The sequence below is a fragment of the Typha angustifolia genome, chromosome 12, assembly GCF_048772165.1.
Source record: "Typha angustifolia cultivar Huaian chromosome 12, ASM4877216v1, whole genome shotgun sequence".
NCBI classification, from domain to species: domain Eukaryota; kingdom Viridiplantae; phylum Streptophyta; class Magnoliopsida; order Poales; family Typhaceae; genus Typha; species Typha angustifolia.
Window position 1 is genome coordinate 8,603,323 of NC_133250.1, and position 21,691 is coordinate 8,625,013.

The 21,691-nt window shown below is 37.8% G+C and overlaps 3 protein-coding genes across 6 annotated transcripts; 1 reads left to right on the forward strand and 2 right to left on the reverse strand.

Moving 5' to 3' along the window:
• Positions 1-1,740: 1,740 nt before the first annotated feature.
• On the reverse strand, positions 1,741-6,149 carry LOC140771878 (serine/threonine-protein kinase D6PK-like). 4 transcript variants are annotated; one of them, XM_073113665.1, is made up of 4 exons: positions 5,997-6,149; positions 4,816-4,993; positions 3,740-4,734; positions 1,741-2,849 (listed from the first exon to the last, which is right to left on the reverse strand). In XM_073113665.1, the coding sequence occupies exons 3-4, from the start codon at positions 4,726-4,728 to the stop codon at positions 1,982-1,984; spliced, it is 1,857 nt and encodes a 618-aa protein (XP_072969766.1). In that variant the 5' UTR covers positions 4,729-4,734; positions 4,816-4,993; positions 5,997-6,149; the 3' UTR covers positions 1,741-1,981. The 4 variants fall into 4 exon arrangements, with proteins under 4 accessions (XP_072969766.1, XP_072969764.1, XP_072969762.1 ...); XM_073113663.1 differs by having other exon boundaries at positions 3,740-4,743; XM_073113661.1 differs by having other exon boundaries at positions 3,740-4,993.
• Positions 6,150-8,196: 2,047 nt separating this feature from the next.
• LOC140772750 (uncharacterized) lies at positions 8,197-16,042 on the reverse strand. The gene is made up of 9 exons (XM_073114969.1): positions 15,877-16,042; positions 15,072-15,257; positions 14,815-14,944; positions 14,627-14,707; positions 14,034-14,212; positions 11,422-11,517; positions 11,220-11,313; positions 9,055-9,168; positions 8,197-8,758 (listed from the first exon to the last, which is right to left on the reverse strand). Exons 1-9 carry the CDS (start codon positions 15,985-15,987, stop codon positions 8,655-8,657), a joined length of 1,095 nt encoding a protein of 364 aa, XP_072971070.1. The 5' UTR covers positions 15,988-16,042; the 3' UTR covers positions 8,197-8,654.
• Positions 16,043-17,619: 1,577 nt separating this feature from the next.
• On the forward strand, positions 17,620-21,650 carry LOC140772397 (oligopeptide transporter 1-like). Its single transcript, XM_073114452.1, has 6 exons — positions 17,620-17,981; positions 19,153-19,250; positions 19,322-19,894; positions 20,034-20,301; positions 20,514-20,696; positions 20,789-21,650. Exons 1-6 carry the CDS (start codon positions 17,757-17,759, stop codon positions 21,410-21,412), a joined length of 1,971 nt encoding a protein of 656 aa, XP_072970553.1. The 5' UTR covers positions 17,620-17,756; the 3' UTR covers positions 21,413-21,650.
• Positions 21,651-21,691: the final 41 nt, after the last annotated feature.

Here is a 21,691-nt window from a genome sequence, read left to right on the forward strand (position 1 = left end):
GTCTCCATGGCAAAAGGTTTAAAAAGTATCATATCCTATTAGCTAATGAGCATTAAGAAGTCAGTTGATGGAACATGGGATTGCCTAGTTAACTTCTTTCTCTCTCTAGGGATTTTGGTCACATAGGGACACTAAAGCATGGAAGGGCCTGCTTAGATACACTCAATTTCCATAGGAAACTTTAGTTGGTCTCCTTAGGAGACTTTTGGGCCCATAGTAATATGTTCCTAACTAATTATTTGCATAATATTTCACAAAAGAAATTCCATAGAGAATAGGCACTTTCCTAAGGGAAAAAGAAAAAGAAGGAAATTATATATGTTATTTCTCTACTTCTAATTTAGTCGTATTAGAGACAAAGTTGTTGAAGATTTGTTAAGACTTTTCGACGCATTTAAAATAATACCGATCATATTTTAGATAATAAAGATATGATAATTATATTAAATAGATATACTTTTTATTATCTTAAATCTAATCGATATTAATTTAGATCCTATAAAACTTTGTCGTTTAGATTTTATCTCTAGTCTGATTAAATATGATAGAAAGAACAATAGGTCTGAGCTAATTTCTCTTTTGTTTTCCCTATCCTTTGAGTGAGAGTCCTCCCATGCCTACTCAGACTTTCTTCCATCTTCCTTCAGTGTCTCTTCTCTCTATTAATTGTTTCTCAAAATTTTCTCAGAATACTCAAACAAGAAAAATTGAGTCAGTCCTCAAGGAAAACAACATGAGAGATCCTTCATTTGCACTTCTACTGTTAAAATTCTTATAGGAAATTTGCAAATGTACCCAAACATGCACTAACAATTTTTTCTCGACCATATATATATATACTCGTCTGAAATTAATAAGAAAGAAGAAAGAAAAAGTTATTAGACTTATCTCTTCCCTCCTTGGAATGAGATCTTTTGAATCCCTGAAATATCTTAAAATATTTTATAAGTTCATTTATAAATGCTGTAGTTTTGCAAGTCAAGTAATCAATAATTAGTTGTCCCTAATCTTATATACATCAAATAGAAAAGGAAAGCTGAGTTAGAATTATAAGTCTAATTTACAGAACTATCAAATAGGAGATCTAATCGATAATCAGACATTACGAACTAAGTCATATCGAGCTTAAAATACTGTGCAGAATAATAGCTTATATTAATATTAGTTTATCAAGCAATAGCATACATGTTATCATTTTTGAGACTGGTAAATCCCATCAATATCTTAAAAAATAAGTAAATAATGGAACAATATGATAAACATCAAGTATACTTTCCTAGGTATCAAGAATTATTAATGTTTGATGCTGTAGGACACTGATCACAGAGTACTTACTAGATGAACATATAAAACTGCGCTAATGACCATTGATGTAATCATATGGCTAACAGCTTTCAAAATGACCTAGCAGGTGAGTTTGGGATTATAATCTGTGTGTCATAATATACTGTTGAATATTGAAATTTTAAAGAGAATTTTGAAGAAGGCAAAGTATTGTAACATACCATATGATTGCACAAAATTGGCCCATCAGCTTCAGCTTAAGCAGAGCAGTTTATCTTGGCAGCTATTTGGTAGAACCTGCATATGGGAGTACAAATCCAAAGTGGAAAAGGAAAAAATAATCTCTAAACTTATGCATATTAATATTTTCAAGATGCTCACGAGCCAGAAGAAAATCTTTTCCTGTATCAATTGATATAAGAGTATTATTCTGTGACAGGGTTAAACTCCCAATAATTTGCACCATAAAAGTTCTAAACCAGCCCATTTTTTGAATCGGAGAACAATAATATCAGAGACTTGCTAATCATTACAAGTACAATGACTTTAAAGCATTTAAAATGAATACATATTGTGAACTGTAGGCAATTTTATAAGGAAATTTAAAGGGGAAAAGCAACACTACCAAACAGATCCCAATCTGTATAAGAAATCACTAGCACCTCTTGAAAACATTTAAGAAACTCTACAAGTAACACTAAAAGAAACCAAATTCTAGATAGTTGTCAGAACCTTTCTCCACAGTTGGGTTGGCATTTTGGCTTGTTGATGCCACAGGCCCAGGGTTACGCTCAATCACAACTTGCTTTGGGATCTCCGGCGGGCTAGCGCACCTTATCAAGGCCCAATTAACACCTTCAAAGAATGGATGTTGCCTTATCTCTGTCGCTCCGCGCTTATATGCAAGTCGATGCTGTGGTTCTTTCACAAGCAATCCCCTTATCAAATCTCTTGCAGCAAAACTCACCACAGGTGATTCCGGGAACCTGAGGGGCTGACCAACCACATTGAACAAGGTGGCCCGATTTCCTGACCCCTTGAAGGGGGTCTTCCCAAATAGAAGTTCATACAAGAAAATTCCAAATGTCCACCAATCCACAGCACTCCCGTGTCCCTCACCCTTGATGATCTCTGGTGCCAGGTACTCATGGGTACCAACAAAAGACATGGACCGAGCGTCAGTGGGCTCCACATTGAGCTCAGGAAGTGGTCTAACTTGCTTGCCAACATCAGACTTTGTCTTCTGCTCCTTCTTGGACTTGGAAGAGAAAAATCGAGGAGAGAAACACGATGTGGGGACCACACAAGAAGGTTGGATACAGGATGGCTCAATACATGCAGGCTGGGCGCAGTACACCAAATTGTTCTTTCGAAATGATTCAGAGTCAGGATTGGCAGATTTGACAAGAGTAGGACTAACTAAGCAGCGGAGGGATAGGTCAAAGTCGGAAAGCATGATATGGCCGTCTTCTCGGACAAGGACATTCTCTGGCTTGAGGTCACGATAGATGATACCAAGCATGTGGAGGTATTCCAGAGCAAGAAGTACCTCTGCTACATAAAACCTGCATTGCAAGTTAGCGTAGGCATGAACCAGATACTGGAGCAGCAATTATGCTCCACTTCACTTAATTAGAATTAATACACAAACTTGATGCTTTTACACAATACATGAAACTGTATTTGACCTAATTCTTACAAATGACAGAAACCAATACCACTGCAGTTAACTTAGCAACAACTGGAGAACAACAACAATAACATTAGGAGTCCCTATGCATAGATAAGTGTGTAATTTTGAAGTCTCCCTCATGATAAGTATTACTTAATAGATCACAATTTGCACCTTAATAAATTTCAATGAAGAAAAGTTTACTAGCAGGCTCGCCATAATGCACAACTAATAAATAAGCTGTCTGGTTTCTATGCAAATAGATCTTTTCCATTATATTGAGATTACTTGTACGAGGTTTGAGACAATCCTACAAGCTACCGTTAATCAGATTTACTGGTTGGAGAAGTTACCAAGCATGTCGAGGACAACAAAGCATAAAGATTGAAATGATGCAATCCATGTGAGGATGAAGGAGTACTAAAACAATACAAATTTTTTTCCAAAAAACTGCCTTACATCTTGGCATTTGAAGAACAGGTGTTGAAAAAGAACTACAATGGTCAGCAGTGATAAAATTAGTTAAAAATGGTAATGCATACCATGTACAGATGAGTAACCATAACAAGCACAATGTCTTAAAACATAAGAAACTTAAATAAACTACAGCTAACTGACAGAATCCATTATGAAGCTTTAGCATGCAATTTTTCTAGAATACACTACTTTCAAACAATTAGTTTCAGCACAAAACTCCTAAGGTTTAGCAAAGAACAAAAGTTAAGATTTACAAAATCCACGTATGACTTGAAACGAATAAAGAGGTAAGATAAAGGTCCCTACTTGACAGCTTGTTCTGTGAAATATTTCCCAGGCTGCCTCTGACGAAGAGTATGCAGATCCCCTCCAGGACAAAACTCCATTACCAAACATGAGAACTTATCTGTCTCAAAGTGAGTATACAATGTTGGAAGAAAGGGATGATCCAGGCACTGCAATATCTCCTTTTCGGTCTGGGCCCGAAGAAGTTTTTTACGGCTAGCCAAAGAGCCCTTGTCCATAACCTTCATTGCAAAGTAACACTTTGTCCCACTCAACTCCGACAAATACACGCTACCAATATCACCACAGCCGAGTCTCTTAAGTAGCCTGAAATGGCTTAGACCAAGGATGCCTTCTCTAGTTCGGATTAATTGAATTGCTTCCCATCTTGGATCATTTGACTTGTGCGGCTTGCTGACACTACTACTGAAGCTGCTAGAAGTACTCTCATCACTCACATCACTGCTAGTACTGGCTCTGCACATGCTACTCTTCCCACTCTCAACAAAATCAGAACGATCATTGATCTTAACACCCCCAATAGTTTTCATCGGGCTGCTTGTACCAGCACTGCCTTTAGCAGATATTGTGTTATGGTTTATGCTACCTAGCTCAGAATTATTCTTTTCTTGGTCAACATTTCTGTCCAGGCTTGTTGAATCGTTTAATCGTGAAGGATCAACTTGTTGGAGAGGTTGTTCCAAACCACCAGACGAGGGATCCAAGTCGGTAGGAGGTGGAGAATGGATAACCTTTGTAGAAGACTTGTCTGTTGAAGAGTCATTTTGATGCTGATTCGATTTTTGTTCCTGTAAAACCTGGCTAGTCGTTTTCTTTGGTGAATTTTGACGAAGAAATTTTGGCAGACCTCTTGGTGTATTGGGCTCAGATTTGCTTGGCTTAGGAATCTGCAAAGATGAAGGCCTCCGAGAAGTTGGCTCTGCTATCTGGTTATCAGGTTTCCTATTTTGCTGCTCAGATAAGGTTTTGGATATAGACTTCGACGCCATCAATCTCTGAAATTCCTGTTGCATATGTCAAATGAAAACTACTAGAAAAAAGTTACATGGCTTTCAATGAAATCCAGAGGGCACGACCTGGTGTAATATAATGTGCAACCTTCTTGTCTTTATATATGTACCCAAAGAATCTACCAACAAACAAAACTTAGTGTGTCATCAGAAATGAAGGTAATCATAATCCTCAACCATGCTTCTGACCAGTATATTTCATTTTCCAATGGAATCTGACAATGACATCAGTAACTACAAGTACCTGAAAATTGGACAGTAAGAAACATGTCAATACAAGCACACAAATGTTGTCCTTATAACTTGAGATCCTCCTGCTTTATATTGATCAGTAGGTGCAATTTTAATGACTGCAAGGACTAGATGAACTAGTATCATAGTCGACATGATTAATGGTTGCCTATATCTTAGCATTTTCGAGTTACTTAATATGCAACAATTCACAGGATAACAAGCATATTGCGAACATGGATTCATTACAACCCTTAAGAAATCGATTCAGATAAACAATATTTCCATAAGAATACTGAACGTGGACAGAAACCCAACTAGCAATGCCACTGACTTTGAAAGAAAAAGAAACAAGAAAAAAAACAATAGGAGATTATCATCCGCACCTCATCAAATATTGGCTTCGGTAACCCTAAATGAAGAAAGAGTGTGATAACCCAAACATGAGATGCGCACAAACCGATGACAATTTTTTTTTTTTTTGACAAAATCACAAATCGATGACTTGAGATCATATTTACCACAACAGAATCCAATCTTTCACCAAGAAAAGGTATAAAATAAAATAAAAATCAAATTAGGAAAGGCTCCTCATATCATGCAATTCTGACTAAGAGAAGGTTATACTTATCCACACCTCATCAAGCGCAGGGTCCTACAAAACCAAACACAAAGAAAGAGGGGGAGTACTCAAATAACAGATAATCGCAACACAACGATCTGCGACTACACCAATCGCATCAAAATCCAATCTTTCTCTCAGAAACAGAAACAAAATCAAAAAAACCCATAAGAAATGACCCATTTACATCACAACAACTGGCAGTATAAAAATCTCCATAATTCGATCAGTTCCTCATGAAATGCAACTCCAATCGTACCTCCCACCTTCAGACCCTCTTCGGATCCAACCACTGAACCTTCAGAGGCACAGAAAAAAGGAGCAAAATGCAGCATAGAATCGAAGAAAACAAAACATAGAACCTCAAAAGTGCCCAAAAGGATCAGACGCATACCTTCTTCCCCCCTCCTTCCCCCCCAAAAAAAAATCACAGCTTTAGTGCTCCTCCCCTCTTCGCCAGTGTCCACAGACTAGAGGAGAGAGATAAAAAGAGGCAAGTGCATACATGGTTAGTGTGACCCATATGGTCATTGCAATTAAGGGAAGAGGAAAGGCAATAGATTGGGCCACTCCCTCGTTAGATTTAATCTAATCGCTTTTACTTTGTCCCCCCCTAACCCAAAAGCCCAAATTAGACATAGGATAGGGAGAGCCACTGTCCACTCTCTTCTCTCTCTCCCACCACCAACGCCAACAACTCCGTTCTCACATGCTTCAATGCACTTTCACGTTTTACACCCCCAACTTTCCAATATTTTGTAGACAGCCCTCACACTACAACGGGTAAATACAATTTATCCGGCGGTTAGGCATTCGCACAAAAGTCTTTTAATTTTTAAAATATTAAAAACAAGTCCTTGCCCTTATCTCTTATACAAACTATATATATTTTTATCATAAAAAAATATGCATCTAGTAGAAAAATTAACTCGTGCAATTTCAAGAGCTCAATTTTACTATTACCAAAATTTAATAATTTTTTCAGCAAAAAGCCCTTCAAATTCAAAGTGCAATTTCTATTGGAATCATTTAATCTGTTTATAGTTCTAATTTATATACAACTATTTGCAGACTTTAATTTTAACATAAAAAGAACAAAATGTGGGTTTTTTTTAAAAAAAATGTGAAAATTATTTTGCCTTATTTACTAGAAAATTATATTTATTGTTAGTTTTTAAGGGGGGGGGGAAAGAATTACTGGCTTGCTTCGTACCTATTTCAGTCATGGGCACGTGGCACGACTGCCTAAGGATTTTTTTTTTCATTTGACACCCTATCTTATGTAATTATTTTAGTTTCCTCGCCGCCTTTTCACTATTTTTAATTTGGCTTATTTTTTTTATTAATTGAAAGTACCTACATTGAAGGTTCTTTAAAAACGAGGTGAAATTGGACAGTGGTAATTCTCCATTCACTCCTTAAACTATATCCTTTTTTACTAATGACCCTAATTTTTTTTTACATAATAACCTTCTAAATTTTTATTTTTATATACAGTGACCTTCTAATGGAAGATACTAAAAGTGAGGTGTTTCTGATAGTTCAAAAAATAATAATAATAAGTCATTGTAGAAAAAGTGATAGTTTCCGAAAGTGAAAAAAAAAGTTCTAATTAAAGATCCCAACTTAGTCAAAATCAAGATCAAAGTTCTAATTAAAGATCCCAACTTAGTCAAAATCATGATCTTGATTTAGCTTGGTATATGCTCAACTGTATCATGCTCTTGTAATTCCCAATGATGTTAGCTTGTTAGGGTACATAATAGCAAAGCTTATTATCACATTAAATGACACTCTAATAAGCTGGGAGTGTGATTTGCGAGCATTTAAGAAGAAAGAGAGAGAGTGTTTTGCAGCTATAAATTATAGACTCGACAATAGAGTAAACACCACCGATACCAACCGGTGAAATCCAATCACCTCACATTTGACAAACTTCATTCTCATCTTCTTCCTCTTGGTTTAGGGCTAGTAGTAATCCGACCGGAGAGAGACAGAGAGTTATGAGCATGAATAGGATTGTAGAGCTTTACTTTTAGTCTGGCCATATGAAGTCCAGTCAATACCTGAAATCTTTTGCACATGGAGTTCTATAGTTAAGGAGGCAAATAAAAGTACATGGGTGGGGTGGTGGTCCATAGAGACAAAGCCCTCATCATGGAGTCCATTCATCAATAAGGTGCAAACACCAAAGCAATGAACTCCCAAACAATTTGGAGTTTTTTTTTTCAGAAAAAGAAAAAGAAAAAGAATGAGCATCAAGAATGAGAAGTTGAATTTGATATCAGCAAAATATAATTTCAGTAACCAATCAGAATCAAATATCAACCATTAGGTTACTCTCAACACAAGATGAGAGACCATCTATCAGAAAAGAAGCAAAGCTAGAAAGCCACATAATAACTTTAATGATTAATCTGTTGCTAAAGATTGCTTCTTAAGCAACTCATCATAGAGTACTAATATGCCCACACAGTAGTGTCTGATGAATGACTTCATAACTGACAAATTAGCTGTATTCCTTCAGACTTCTACTACCATGTCAAAATTAGGTCATTAGAATAACAAAGGCAGCAGAACATAAAATCCTCAAGTCTCCAGCACAGCAAGAGAATATATTGAGCTTTTCTTCTTGAGATAACAGAAGAAATAATTACAAATTCTGTGTTATAAAGCAAGTCAAGGGCACATGATTGAAGAAATGGTACACACTTTGAAAACCAATACTCCAACAAGTTGAGTACGATATCACAATCAAAAGATAATAAAGATGTGTACATCCTTTAATAAATATATCTAGGACCGCAATTGTGGGCGATAACTTAAAGAGCTGTCGTATTCATCTGATGGCTACTAACAGGAGTTTGTCCCTTGGCTATTTAGCTCGACTGCTCTATACAATAGAAATCTAGAAAGCTTACATAATTAACATATTACAATCCTCAGTAACAATATCTTATGCTCTATCCTTGAGGCGGTTAGTCTTCCAGGCATCCAAATCGCATATCATATTGGAAAACTGAAACATGGGTTACCTGGGAACCCACAAGTTTTAAGAAAGTTCAGATATCACTCGCTCGCACTTTTCCTCCAAGATCTTCACCGCTTCAGTAAAAAGAACTTCTGGAGACAGAGATGCAGCAGATTCGATAGTAACTGCATGAGCAAATTATAGGGGTATGTTAGTATGTATTAGGACTATAAAATGTTGGATAGATTTCCACCGAATTAGAGTATAACAATTTGATGTTTGCTTCAAAGAAACAAGAAAAAGAAAAGAAAAGATGAAGGCAAAATAATCCTTATAGAACAACAGTGTTCTATGATCTACATCTCATGAAAATTTCTATATTAACGATAATAACAAAAATATGCAGCTGATACTATTCAGGTTGTGTTAATCCTGGTGATATGTGTTCATTTGTGTACTTATTTACTGTTGCAGTACTTACAGATGAAGTGATCTAAAACACGCCTCAATTCGACAGTTTCATCATTTACTCCACGGATGCATTCCCTACAAAGTGTACAGGCACGCGGTCTTGATGCCACTGCTCTTTTCTCACCTGCATATAAACCAGAAAAGGAAAGCTGAGTATAGAAAAAGATATGATAGATAAATAACTGATACTGAAAGTTTAAAAATTGCACCAGAAATTAGAGGAAACCAGGAGAAAACAGAATCATTTCAAGAAGAAATAGTCATGTTGAATCAAGTTTAATGATGACCAATTTGATGACATCCATGTATGTATCGAATTAGGTTATATTGTTACAGAAATACAAACCTACCTTGATTCCAGATTCTACCAAGATAAGCTGATTCACAAATGGATCTGAGTTTAGGCACCAAAGCGCTAGTCATTTGCACCGTCCTTGGTGACAATGTATTAGATCATCTGCCACATGCCCTTATTGCCACTTTCTTTTCCAACCATGTGTCTATATGAGTGGTAATGAAAAGGGAGGGAACTATATCTAAATATATCTGTCAAGTTTCCAATCACAGAATATTATGCTACCACAGGATTGAATATAAAAAATCACTTATCAACTCAGACAACTCCTTGATTGCTAGGGTAACACAAGATCACTAATATATCCAAAAATATATAAGATATAGACTCCATTCACTTAATTCCTGTCATCAACCCTATATGCATCCTGGAGATCAAAATCACAACATAATTATCATTGACACACTCCCTGATCCAAAAGAACAAGGAGACAGCTGACAATGCCTCCAATTCTAATTTGAATATCAGGACAAAATATCAAATGCTACTTCTTAGTAACATTATTAGTCAAAGATAAATAGTAGTCCCATTCTCCAACAGTTTCCAAATTTTAACGAAATAAACTCGGTGCCTGATTATTTTGTACAATGACAAGGACCTACAAGTACTCAAAATTGTCTTAAGAGATTAATGGTATCATTACTGAATTCCCATTAAATCAATCTATCTGCATCTGAAGCAGAAAAGCAGCCTAAAGAGCACGAAAACTCGGCAATTAGTAGCCATATTAAGTAAGCAACCTAATTAATAGATTCAAATAAACATCACTCCACACTTAACAACATGACTATTTTTAGTCCTTAGTACAATTCCTGACAATGTTAAGTTCCTGACCGAGAATAGTCAAACATTCACACTGATAAGAGATGCATGTATTATTATGACAGTGACCCACAGCAACAGATGCAACTGCCATAATTCTGGTGAAACTTCTGCATATATCTCCTTCTTAACTACCTCACTAAAAAACAGCTAAGATGAAGTCGAAAGAGTACGAAAGACTCAATATAGAAGAAAGTGATCATGACAAAAAAATCTATATAAGTTAAAAACACAGAATTCCCCTAGAATCCAAGATGCCCATTAAAAGGACTATGAAAGAACTAGATAACAAACCTAGCGAGACTATGAAAACGAGATAATTTGGCCTGGGAATCTGATCTCTTATCATGTTTGAGAAAAGTGAAATAGAAAACAAGAACTAGATTTAAATTATATTGTGCAACCTGTTATTACATGCATTGCCCAATGCTACATTTAATTACTGCCCTCCAAAGCTTGTGGGAACAATGGTAATTGAGGTAACGCTACATACACATCTTGCCCTCCTCGACCTCACATTAACAGGGGCCTTGTCTATGGGGTGTGCTCATTTATGCCCGCGGATAAGTGGGAATCGCATTTGACGCATACTTAAATCATGCTGAAAATGTGTCTTCATGAAGGATGATGCATGTAGCCAAACGCATCACACTATAATGACAAATGCATGGACAGTTGGACATTTATCTAACTTACTCTATTATGCACCTCAGACGCCAAACGCATCACACTATAATGACAAATGCATGGACAGTTGGACATTTATCTAACTTACTCTATTATGCACCTCAGAATTAAGTATGGGCACCTTGACTTATTTAGATCCCTCTTGCTCAATCAGTCAAATCATGTGAATTACATGCTTTCCAGATACTACCTGGCCTATCTACATTGTGACAGTAGATAGTAAAGTCACCCAAACAATATACAGTACACTTGGTGCAAGCATATTATTCTAAATAAGGAACCGTCTGTGCTAAAAAGAGAAGAGTATTCACCATTTCCAAGGTCTTCAATGTCAAAAACTTTAACCGGACACTTCTTTACGAGCTCCTCTGCATCTTCTCCTTTAACTTCTTTTAGCATTACAACCTTCCAACAGAATATAAATTAAGATGGGATAGAAAGAAATAAAGAATGTCAAATAAATAGTATACATGCATTTGTAATTGCAAAAGTTAAACCAAAGTAGATATTCACCTCAGGAAGCATTCTATACCATGCTGTAGAAACTGGAGACCACTTGGCATGAACCTCACCGGTACCCTTGACAGCATGAGCCTCAAGCTCAATGGCCTGGAGGAGGATACAGAAAGAAATTGAAATATTGGCATGTTTAAGATCTTTTAGGCAAATAAAATGAAGAATTAAGTGGCACATGCACTTAGGCATCAGTAATGTTGCTCATAGAGATTCCCATATACTGAATTATGGAGGAAAAAGTGGAATGCTGAGCAAGAGATTTACAACCTGAATAAAGCCAATGAACTAAGCGAAGGGAAAAAACACAAATACTTGTCAATCAAGCAGACGAGATAAAAGGCCATACCTTGGTAATAAAAGCATATAAGAGAAAAGGGATATATTCTAAATTTCTAACTTAAAGAAAGGTAATAATGGCAACAAAAGCTTATGCCCATATTTCCCCAATTTAGTAGACAAATTTAAAGGACTACCTCATATAGCATAAAGTAAAAAGAATTGAAAGAGAAAAACAAATCAGATGCTCAACCCAGCAACGATATATTGGACTAAACACCACAAATTCCAAGAAGATTCAAATAGGGCAATACAAAATCTTAGATGCTCCCTTTCAAGAGGTACTTGGGCTGTACTTGTAGGTGCAAAACAATACATATTTCCCAAAGTTTGATAGGTACTTCCAAATCAGAATAATGGTATCAGAAAATTGGAGAGATCTCAAAAAGTCGATAATGGATGTTATCTTTTATAAATCAGAATATATAAATAAAACCCTTGAATTATTTGAAGAGCATTCCAATTGATAATTGTGACCTCGCAATCAAGAGATTCAAAATTCCAAGAATCGAAACCGAGATCAAGATTGACCGTCGAAAAGAATGATATGTATCAATAGTACCAACAATCCAAAAAAAAATGATATATATCGACAGTATCTATCATCCATATTGGCCTATATTTTAAAATAGTTACTAATATACAGAAAATATATATATATATATATAATTTAAAGATAATTATAATAAGATATAAATATAAATTATTCATGTGTGCAGTCTAAAAAATAAAAACTAAATACTATTTTCTCAATTTCTATCTCTCTTTCTTTCTATCACTCACACTCTCTCTCCCTATCTTACACAAATGAAAAAAAATTTACCTTCTCCTACTAACTCTCTCTCCCATTCTCTCTCTTATCAAACTCTCTTCCATTAATTATTTGTCCCACTTATTCTCTCTATCTCTTTACTACCTCTCTCCCCCCACTAACTCTCTCTCCCTAAATAAAACATCTCTCCTTGTCCGATCCCCTCTTAACACTCTCTATCTCCCTCTCTCTCACTCTCTGACTCCCTCCTCTCTTTCTCCCCCATAGCACTCTCACTCTTCCTCTGCCACTCCCTCTCTCTCTCCTAAATCGATGCTTCTCCGACGTAGTTCTGGCCTCCATCTACGTCCGGCAAACTCTTCCGACACAAATCTAACTCCGACAACCTTAGATATGCTATTTTTTTCCTTTATTCCCTCTCTCTCTGATGAGCTCCCTGCCCTCTCTTTCTCTCTCATTCTCTTCTCTTTCTCCTTTTTCTTTCTCACTATCCTCCCTCTCTTTCTCCCTTTCTCTCTCTCTCTCTCTCTCTCTCTCTCTCTCTCTCTCACACTGGACTGGTTTCCGCCCTAAATCGGAATCGACTATGAAGTTGATCCGTTTCGGCCAATCCCACCCGGGATCAGCCAAAACTAGCTTCCATGAAGGGATCAATAAGCTAGTAGTATCCTAACAGCAACACAAAAACAAAAGTGGACTGCTTTTCTTGGATAGAGTATGATAGCAACTGGCAAGCCACATGTAGCTAAAGCACCATGCTCCCACCAGCTCAATAATGTGAAAACAATAATACAAGTTAATTATTGGCATTATATGGAGGAACCGTTTTGATCAGGTTAGCTCTTGTTCCTCTTTAATTTGTATTAGAGTTTGCATTATATATGATACAAGATAAACCAATGCAGCTAATGTTAAAAATTTATTGCTAGGTAACCAAGAATCCACATTACTAATAGTCATCTCATCATAGAAAAGAACAGTTTGCTTCATTTAATCATTTGTTTTCCATATCCATCATTAGTATTACGGTTCCCGTAATATAGCTTCTTTTCCCAACGGTGGTAATAAAGCTATTAAAAATTTGAATAATTGATTCAGTATTTTACACTAAACATCTCAAGGTGAAGAAGTATACGCAAAAGTATAAGGAGCCTCTCTTTTTTTCTCTTTTATTTTTTTAAAAAGGTAGTTCATACCTCAAAATAGGTGCAAACATATTTATCTATATGTACACCCATAGTGTCCCTATACAAAATAGGCCTTAAGGTACTAGGGCCATCACCTGACCAGCAAGAGGAAAAACAGCCAGTGCGGCCACGATTAACAAGCCAATGTGCTGCATCATTAGCCCCACGGTTACACATCTCATGACCAATATAGTTTATAGAGTTCATACAGCAAATAGTATCACAATCTTTTCATAATAACTCAAAATGTTATTTTGAACAGGCCATGGCAATTTACTTAAGAACAAGTTCTAAAGATGGGAATTGTGAAGCACCTGCCCTGGCCCAATTTCAGCAACAATAATATCTTTATGCTTCACTCCCAGCGGCTTTTTAGAGATTTCTAGTTGACTTCCACTGAAAGAAGTGTAAGTTTTTGATTCTCTGGATAGGTTAGAAGATGCCATTTTGAGTTGACTACCTTCTGGCAACCATTCCAATTGATCTGACTTCACTGCATCATTAAGCAAAATTATTAGTGTGCTAGTCAAAATTATATTTCACCATTTGAAAGAATAGGAAATGGAATAATAGGATTACATGAGTTCATAACCAGACTTGAGTTAGTATTCAAATACGTACAACAGAAAGATTAGCTAGAAGATTGATTTATTTTTTATGCATAATCTGACAAGCAAAAAAGTCCCAACCTTCTAATATCTTCTCACCACACAACATAGAAGACAAACAAATACAAAATGAAAAAATTTCCAGCTAACAACTACATGAACTTAGGTGAAAAATACTAAAATCAGACTAATCTGATATCACTACCAGATTATAGTTGGAGAATGTTCACATTGTACATAGGCGCTATAATGAGAAAAATTATGTTGCACAAACTGAGTTGAGTGCAAGTAGAAGATACCTGTAAGCCGTGGATCACCTCTTTTACACGACACGTTCAACTTATAAACGATAGTATTTCTTTCATTTGGAACATCATTTTCTAGGCAACAGAAGAGAAAAGAACAGATGCATCTATTAGCATAAAGGAGGTGCAGTGAGAAAGCCCATCATAAAGAAATAAAAGACCGATTAATTATTTGTACAAACCTGAGAGATATTCAAACAGTCCAGGATCAGCATCCAGCGGGATAAGGCCCAGCCTATGTGCAAGCACCTCGTCTGGTATAACTGATGTATTGTCAACAATAAAGACTTTCTCGATGGCCATTGTAGGAACCTTTTGATAACATGCATAAAATCTCAAAATTGAACACAAAAATGCAGTCACTTGAACAATGAAATGAAATTAAGACACGTTTTATTATTCTCACTAATCTGATACATAAATGCAGATACGAGCATACCTCGGCAATGAGGATCCTCCTGAAAGCATTAGCTATTGATGCATCAATGCCAATCATATCAAATTCGATCTCATCCTCCGTAAGCCTGATTACTTCAATTTTAAAATTTTTGCAGAACCTATCCAATGATAAGCCGTTATCAACTCCCATAGAGGCATAAGCCCCACCATACTGGATACCTTCTGACTTCATGTATAAAGAATATTATCAACATAGAATCCATGAAACATATCAATAATAGTGTTTTTAGTTTAAAGAAAATTCAAAATTCTGAAAGTGCAAAATGCAAGTTCTAGAATGAACTCATGCTAATATAAATTTCTGTAAAAAGATATTAAGTATATTTTTTCATTTATAATAACAAATAACCTTGTTTTATAACTAAATAGTTAAAGCATAATACCATGGATCTATATTGCATAACGTATCACCCATGTCATCCAGAATAATATTTTCATGCACAGTCCCATGCGAAACTAGTAAAACCCAACTAGCACAGTAAACAAATATTATAAGATTATTACCGTAAACACCATCATAAACATTCACACCTTTCTGCATCAGTTCACGGCAATAATGTTCTTACCGTAATCATGTAAATTAGCATTTTAGCAATGGTAATTCACAATGAGATCAATAAAAAAACTCAGCAAATCAAAAGCTCCTTCTCTTGTCAATAGTCATAAAAAATAAGAACCGAGAAGTGGAAAAGATCCTATCTTTTCCATCCAGACAATCAAAACTGGATCCAAAAACATCGAGATTGGCTTTATAAGGAGGTGAGGCCAAGCGATCGAAGCCATACATGGATTGGTGCGTCAAACTTGCAGAAGGCGCGGGTGCTCTGGAGCCGGAGGTGTTCCGGGAGCTGCCCCATGGGGACGTCGGGCATGTCGAGAGCTGAAATCCTCGGCATTTTGGTTCGGGGGAAGAGAGAAAGGAGTAGGATTAAGGGGTTCTGGCGGACTGAAGGAGACACGACGATTAGGGTTTTGAATTGGGAGAGGGAAGGGTTTAGTAGCATTCGACCGGTCCGAGTTCGGGTTCGGATCGAGCCCAAGTAGGCTCTGGTCCGACCCAGCCCTGTGCAACATGTAGTTCCTCATCCAAAAGTCTACTATCTCATACTTTATTTGATAAATATGGATAATTATTTTGAGCCGAGTTGAGTTGAGCTAGTCGACTCATGATCAAGCTAGGCTTGACCCAATCATCAGACACCTATTTCAAGTCTTACCTTTAGAGAAATAATCACACCGGTCAACTGACATCGGATCAGATTCAAGTATAAAATTGATACACAGAATATCCTAGATTTAGAAGTTGTTTTATTTGGTATAGAAACTTTATAGTAAATTTATATAATTAGTACAAATTGACCACCTTTGTTTAAAAACGCTTTCCATATGCTATTTTCCTACCAAATGAGTCCATTCTAGTATTGAAAATTAAAAATATATTTTAGACTTATTTTCTCCTCCTTTTTTTGCCTCTGTACATATGCAAATACGAATTTTAAATTTATACGTAGAGATTTTTCTAAGAAAGGTTAACAGCTGCTTCAACAATGTTGATTATATAAATAGTAACTAATTGTCAGATCATGAGGACTCCACAAATTGGACGGCTGGGATCAAAGAAAAGTGGCAGGATGCAATTGGCAGCCCCCTACATTCTCCCCAAAAGATTCAAGAGAACGTAGGAGATTCCTGCAGTCCAAGGTGCAGTGGATGGATTCCACCTCGGCCCAGGTTAGTGGGCTGGATTTAATTTAGGAGACGGAGGATTAATTGCAATCCAAAATTAGCCTCGTATGATCTCTCAACGCCTAGTCTTCCTCTCTACTCCTCCAATTCGTAGCTTGCCAAAACTTCACAAGTCCAGCGATGAATCTTTCCAAGAATGGCATGCATCCTTTGACACTACAGCTAACGTAATAATGCTGCGTAACTCTTTGCTATGAATCCCCCACATTTATGGGTTCATTTGAACATGGACAAACCCCCCCCCCCCCCTAAGTTGGGAGACGTTTTGATTATTGACTCTGTCCAATGTACTAAAAAAAGACCAAATTTTTAATAAATGAATAAATATTTTGGAGATAGAGAGATAGAGAGATAGAGAGAGGTAATTGGGTAACGGAGGGAGTTCTATTTATACGTGGGTTGGTAGAATATTATTTACTGTTTAGTTTCATCAAGTGGGGAGAAGGGAGAGAGAAGGAGAAGGAGAGCAATGGCTCAGCCTCATGGTGATCTCCCTCTTTCCCTCCGGTCGGAGTCGGAGTCCGGCGGCATCGTCTCTGCCTCCTCGAAGAACGGTAATTATTATTTATTTATTTTTTTTCGCTTTCTTCAAGGAGAAGATTTTAGATTGTTTCATGGTGATTTTGTTTATAAAGATTTTCGCATGATCGGTAAACTAGTTGAGCATTTGTGATGGCGTGTAATAGTAGTAGAAGAAAAAGAGGAGGAGATCAACGATAGCCCGATCGAAGAAGTCCGGCACACGGTGGTGAGCACCGACGACCCGTCGCAGGCGGCCCTGACATTCCGAACGTGGACGCTGGGGCTGCTGTCGTGCATCTTGCTCTCCTTCATCAACGAGTTCTTCACCTACCGGGAGAACCAGCTGTCCATCGGCACGGTCTGCGTGCAGATCGTGACGCTGCCGATCGGGCGGCTGATGGCGGCGACCCTGCCGACCAAGGCCTTCAGAGTGCCCCTCACCGGCTGGACCTTCACCCTGAACCCGGGGCCTTTCAACCTCAAGGAGCACGCCCTCATCACCATCTTCGCCGGCGCCGGCGCCAGTGGGGTGTACGCCATCAACATCATCGCCATCGTCAAGGCGTTCTACAAGAGGAAGCTGCATCCCGTCGCTGCTATGTTGTTAGCCCAGACCACGCAGGTACGTATCTATCTTATAAGCAATTTGCCATAATTCTAGTAGCTCTTCACAACTATCTCTATCAATGTACAGAAAGAGATCGACCATTAAAAGGTAGAGTTTTTGACCAATTTGGGCCTCGTCAATTTAATTTCCTCAAATAATCTACTCCCAACCTTACATTAATTGTCACCTCATAATTCCAAAATTACTAAATTGATTAGCGTTTTACTTAAATACTAATCTCTTTGGCTTTTATTTATTAGACGAGGGTAGAAAGTGACAAGATTATTATGTAATTTATATTTATCATGCTAATTGGATAAGCTTATAGATAACTGGAAAAGTTTATCATATTATAATCTTGATAAACTAGGAAAAGATATTAGATTTAAATTTAGATAAACTAGAGAACATTATTAGATTTAAAATTAGATAAGATAAATATAAATCAAATTTCCTTAGCCTTCTCAATTTGCTCTCACATATTGTTACATTTCTTATATTTATACCCATTTCTTTTATTAAGCACCGATGAGATTAGTGTTTCATATTTGAGATAAGCAATTTTCTACTTGACCTATTTAGTTATAAACCTTTTAGATAATAAAATTAGGACGTAAACTATTTAAGTAAATAAATTTGTGAGGAAACCTAGTTTTGTGGAAAACTTTTAATTATAATCCATATCAAATACTAAAAGCATAAATTTATGCCCAGAAATCTCTAGTGAACTCTTTTTGTTAAGGCCCTCCAAATCATATTTCTAACCGTCTAAATAAAATAAATTCTGTTGTTGGAAAATAAAATAATAAAACTGAAAATGAAATCTATTTAATGTTATAGTTTGAAATAAGGTAGCAATATATTTCATTATATATGTACTTCAATTATACTCATGAGCTTCAGTAAGAATAACAAATTAAGGATTAGTTTTGAGATTTAGGAAAAGATAACATAGCTGGTAAATAAAATACAACCCAGATCTGAGCTCAAATGATCAAATGTGATTACATAAACTGAGATTCATCTAAATCAAGCTTATTATTTATTAGTTCCAAACAGTTAATTTGGTGTGCCAAGAATTCCAAATCAATTGAATTAGTTCACCACCTTCTTATTAGTATACTGCATGATACAAAATTTTACACCATCTCTATCTCCTCCTTAATTCCTCCATTTCTTGATCCAGTTGCTCGGCTATGGATGGGCCGGCCTATTCAGGAAGTACTTGGTCGATTCCCCTTACATGTGGTGGCCTGCCAACCTCGTCCAGGTCTCCCTTTTCCGGTAATTCGCATGCAAATCCTTATATCACAATTGCTACAGTCCAGTAGTAAGCTAACTTGCTCATTGTGTAGAGCACTGCATGAAGAGGAGAAGAGGCCCAAAGGGCGACTAAGCCGGCTCCAGTTCTTCCTCATCTCCCTCATCAGTAGCTTCGCCTACTACATCATCCCCAGCTACTTCTTCCCCTCCATCACCGCCCTCTCCTTCGTCTGCTGGATCTGGAAGGACTCCATCACCGCCCACCAGCTCGGCTCCGGCCTCAAGGGCCTCGGCATCGGCTCCTTCGGCCTCGACTGGAACACCGTAGTCTCCTTCCTCGGCAGCCCGCTCGCGACGCCGGCCTTCGCCATCTTCAACACCATGGCGGGGTTCATCCTCACCATGTACATCATCGTCCCCATATCCTACTGGACTAACACCTACAACGCCAAGAGGTTCCCGTTGTTCTCCTCTCATGTGTTTGATTCCTCCGGGCATCCGTATAATACCACTCGGGTCCTCGACGACAAGACCTTCTCGTTGAACTTCCAGGAGTACGATGCGTATAGCAAGATTAACCTCAGCGTCGTGTTTGTGTATACCTATGGGTTCGGCTTCGCTGCGCTGATGGCTACTATCTCGCATGTTGCACTCTTCCATGGAAGGTAAACAAAAGCTTTAATTGGTTATCTAACATTCTCGCATGGGAGATATATTAAATGCATGATATATAATATTGGTCTAACATGGTATTAAAGTCATTTTGACAAATATCTGCCAATTCTACTGCTCTGCAATCCTCAGAACAATCTGGCAAATGTGGTCTCGAACCACAGCGAAGGCGAATAAGAAATTTGGGGATGTGCACACAAGATTGATGAAGAAGAACTACAGGGTTGTTCCCCAATGGTGGTTCCATCTCATGCTGATCGTAGTCCTTGCGCTGTCTTTCTATACATGCGAAGGATTTGGTAAACAACTGCAGCTTCCCTGGTGGGGGCTCTTGCTTGCATGTGCCATGGCTTTCATCTTTACACTCCCCGTCGGAGTTATTTACGCTACGACGAATCAGGTTAGCGTTCAATTCCATCGTAGAACTAATAGTATTCTGTTTCGAACGAGATTATAGAAGAAAAGAGAAAAGAAAAGAAAAAATTCTGTCATTTGAATAGAACATTAGGAGAATAAAGGCAGAAATGAAATCCTCTTCAAAAGTGAAGAGAAAGAGCATGCAAGTAAATCATGATACAATCTTATACTATCTATTGCTCCACTGTGATGCAGCAACCAGGGTTAAACATCATTACAGAAATGGTTATTGGGTATATTTACCCTGGGAAACCTTTAGCCAATGTGGTGTTCAAGACCTATGGATATATCAGCATGGCTCAGGCTCTTGGATTCCTTGGAGATTTCAAGCTGGGTCACTACATGAAGATTCCTCCAAGGGCTATGTTCTGGGCACAGGTAAAGAGAAAAATATCTTCATTCAATCTATTTACTAGGCATTATTAGCGAAGGATGATTCATATTTCATGCATGTTATGTTTATATTACAGTTGGTAGGAACGATAGTAGCCTCCACCGTCCACTTCATGACTGCATGGTGGCTGCTATCGACCGTCGAGAGCATCTGCGACGTGAACAACCTCCCGCCGGGCAGCCCATGGACGTGCCCGGGCGACGACGTCTTCTACAACGCGTCCATAATTTGGGGCGTCGTAGGCCCTCTTCGCATGTTTGGCAAGCTCGGTTTGTACTCCAAGCTTAACTACTTCTTCCTCCTCGGACTCCTTTCGCCTATCCCGGTCTGGCTCCTCGCGCGGCTCTACCCCGACAAGGAGTGGATCAAGCTGATCAGCATGCCGATCCTCTTGGGAGGCGCCAGTGGCCTCTTGCCGGCGCGATCGGTGAACTTCATCATGTGGGGCATTGTAGGTATATTGTTCAACTACTTCATATACAACAGATACAAGAAGTGGTGGCTGAGGCATAACTATGTGCTGGCGGCGGCGCTCGACGCCGGCATTGCCTTCATGGGGGTGTTGACCTTCTTGGCATTGGGGTATTTTAACATCTATGGGATGGATTGGTGGGGAGGACTAGAGGATGATCATTGTCCATTGGCAAGTTGCCCTACTGCCCCAGGGGTGCTGATACCTGGTTGCCCAGCGGTTCAGTGAGAAAGATTAGAACTTGGAAGGGTGTGTTTTAAGTGTCAAATGGATGTAAATATTTCACTATTTGCTGCTAGTCTTTGATTTCTTTGTGGTTGGTCTTGTTAGTATCCGTATTGATGACGTTGTGGAAAAATGCTAGCAAAGATATGGTTGAATTAGAGTATAACATATAACAAGACTAGCATAATTGGTTTCTTGTAATTGAAATGAATTATGGAATTGCATAGACTTCTGATGTGTAAATGATGTGGCAAAATTAGCAGTTTAGTGATAAGATTGTAT

Excerpts from the sequence above, each read along its gene's own strand:
- LOC140771878 (XM_073113661.1), bottom strand. The coding sequence starts at position 4,752 with ATGCAACAGGAATTTCAGAGATTGATGGCGTCGAAGTCTATATCCAAA. Across the intron at positions 2,850-3,739 it reads TTCACAGAACAAGCTGTCAA|GTTTTATGTAGCAGAGGTAC; the intron begins GTAGGGACCTTT and ends CTTGCAATGCAG.
- LOC140772750 (XM_073114969.1), bottom strand. The coding sequence starts at position 15,987 with ATGCCGAGGATTTCAGCTCTCGACATGCCCGACGTCCCCATGGGGCAG. Across the intron at positions 14,945-15,071 it reads GGAGGATCCTCATTGCCGAG|GTTCCTACAATGGCCATCGA; the intron begins GTATGCTCGTAT and ends TGTTATCAAAAG. Across the intron at positions 14,708-14,814 it reads ACTGTTTGAATATCTCTCAG|AAAATGATGTTCCAAATGAA; the intron begins GTTTGTACAAAT and ends TCTGTTGCCTAG.
- LOC140772397 (XM_073114452.1), top strand. The coding sequence starts at position 17,757 with ATGGCGGCGACCCTGCCGACCAAGGCCTTCAGAGTGCCCCTCACCGGC. Across the intron at positions 19,251-19,321 it reads GTCCAGGTCTCCCTTTTCCG|AGCACTGCATGAAGAGGAGA; the intron begins GTAATTCGCATG and ends CTCATTGTGTAG. Across the intron at positions 20,302-20,513 it reads TTTACGCTACGACGAATCAG|CAACCAGGGTTAAACATCAT; the intron begins GTTAGCGTTCAA and ends ACTGTGATGCAG.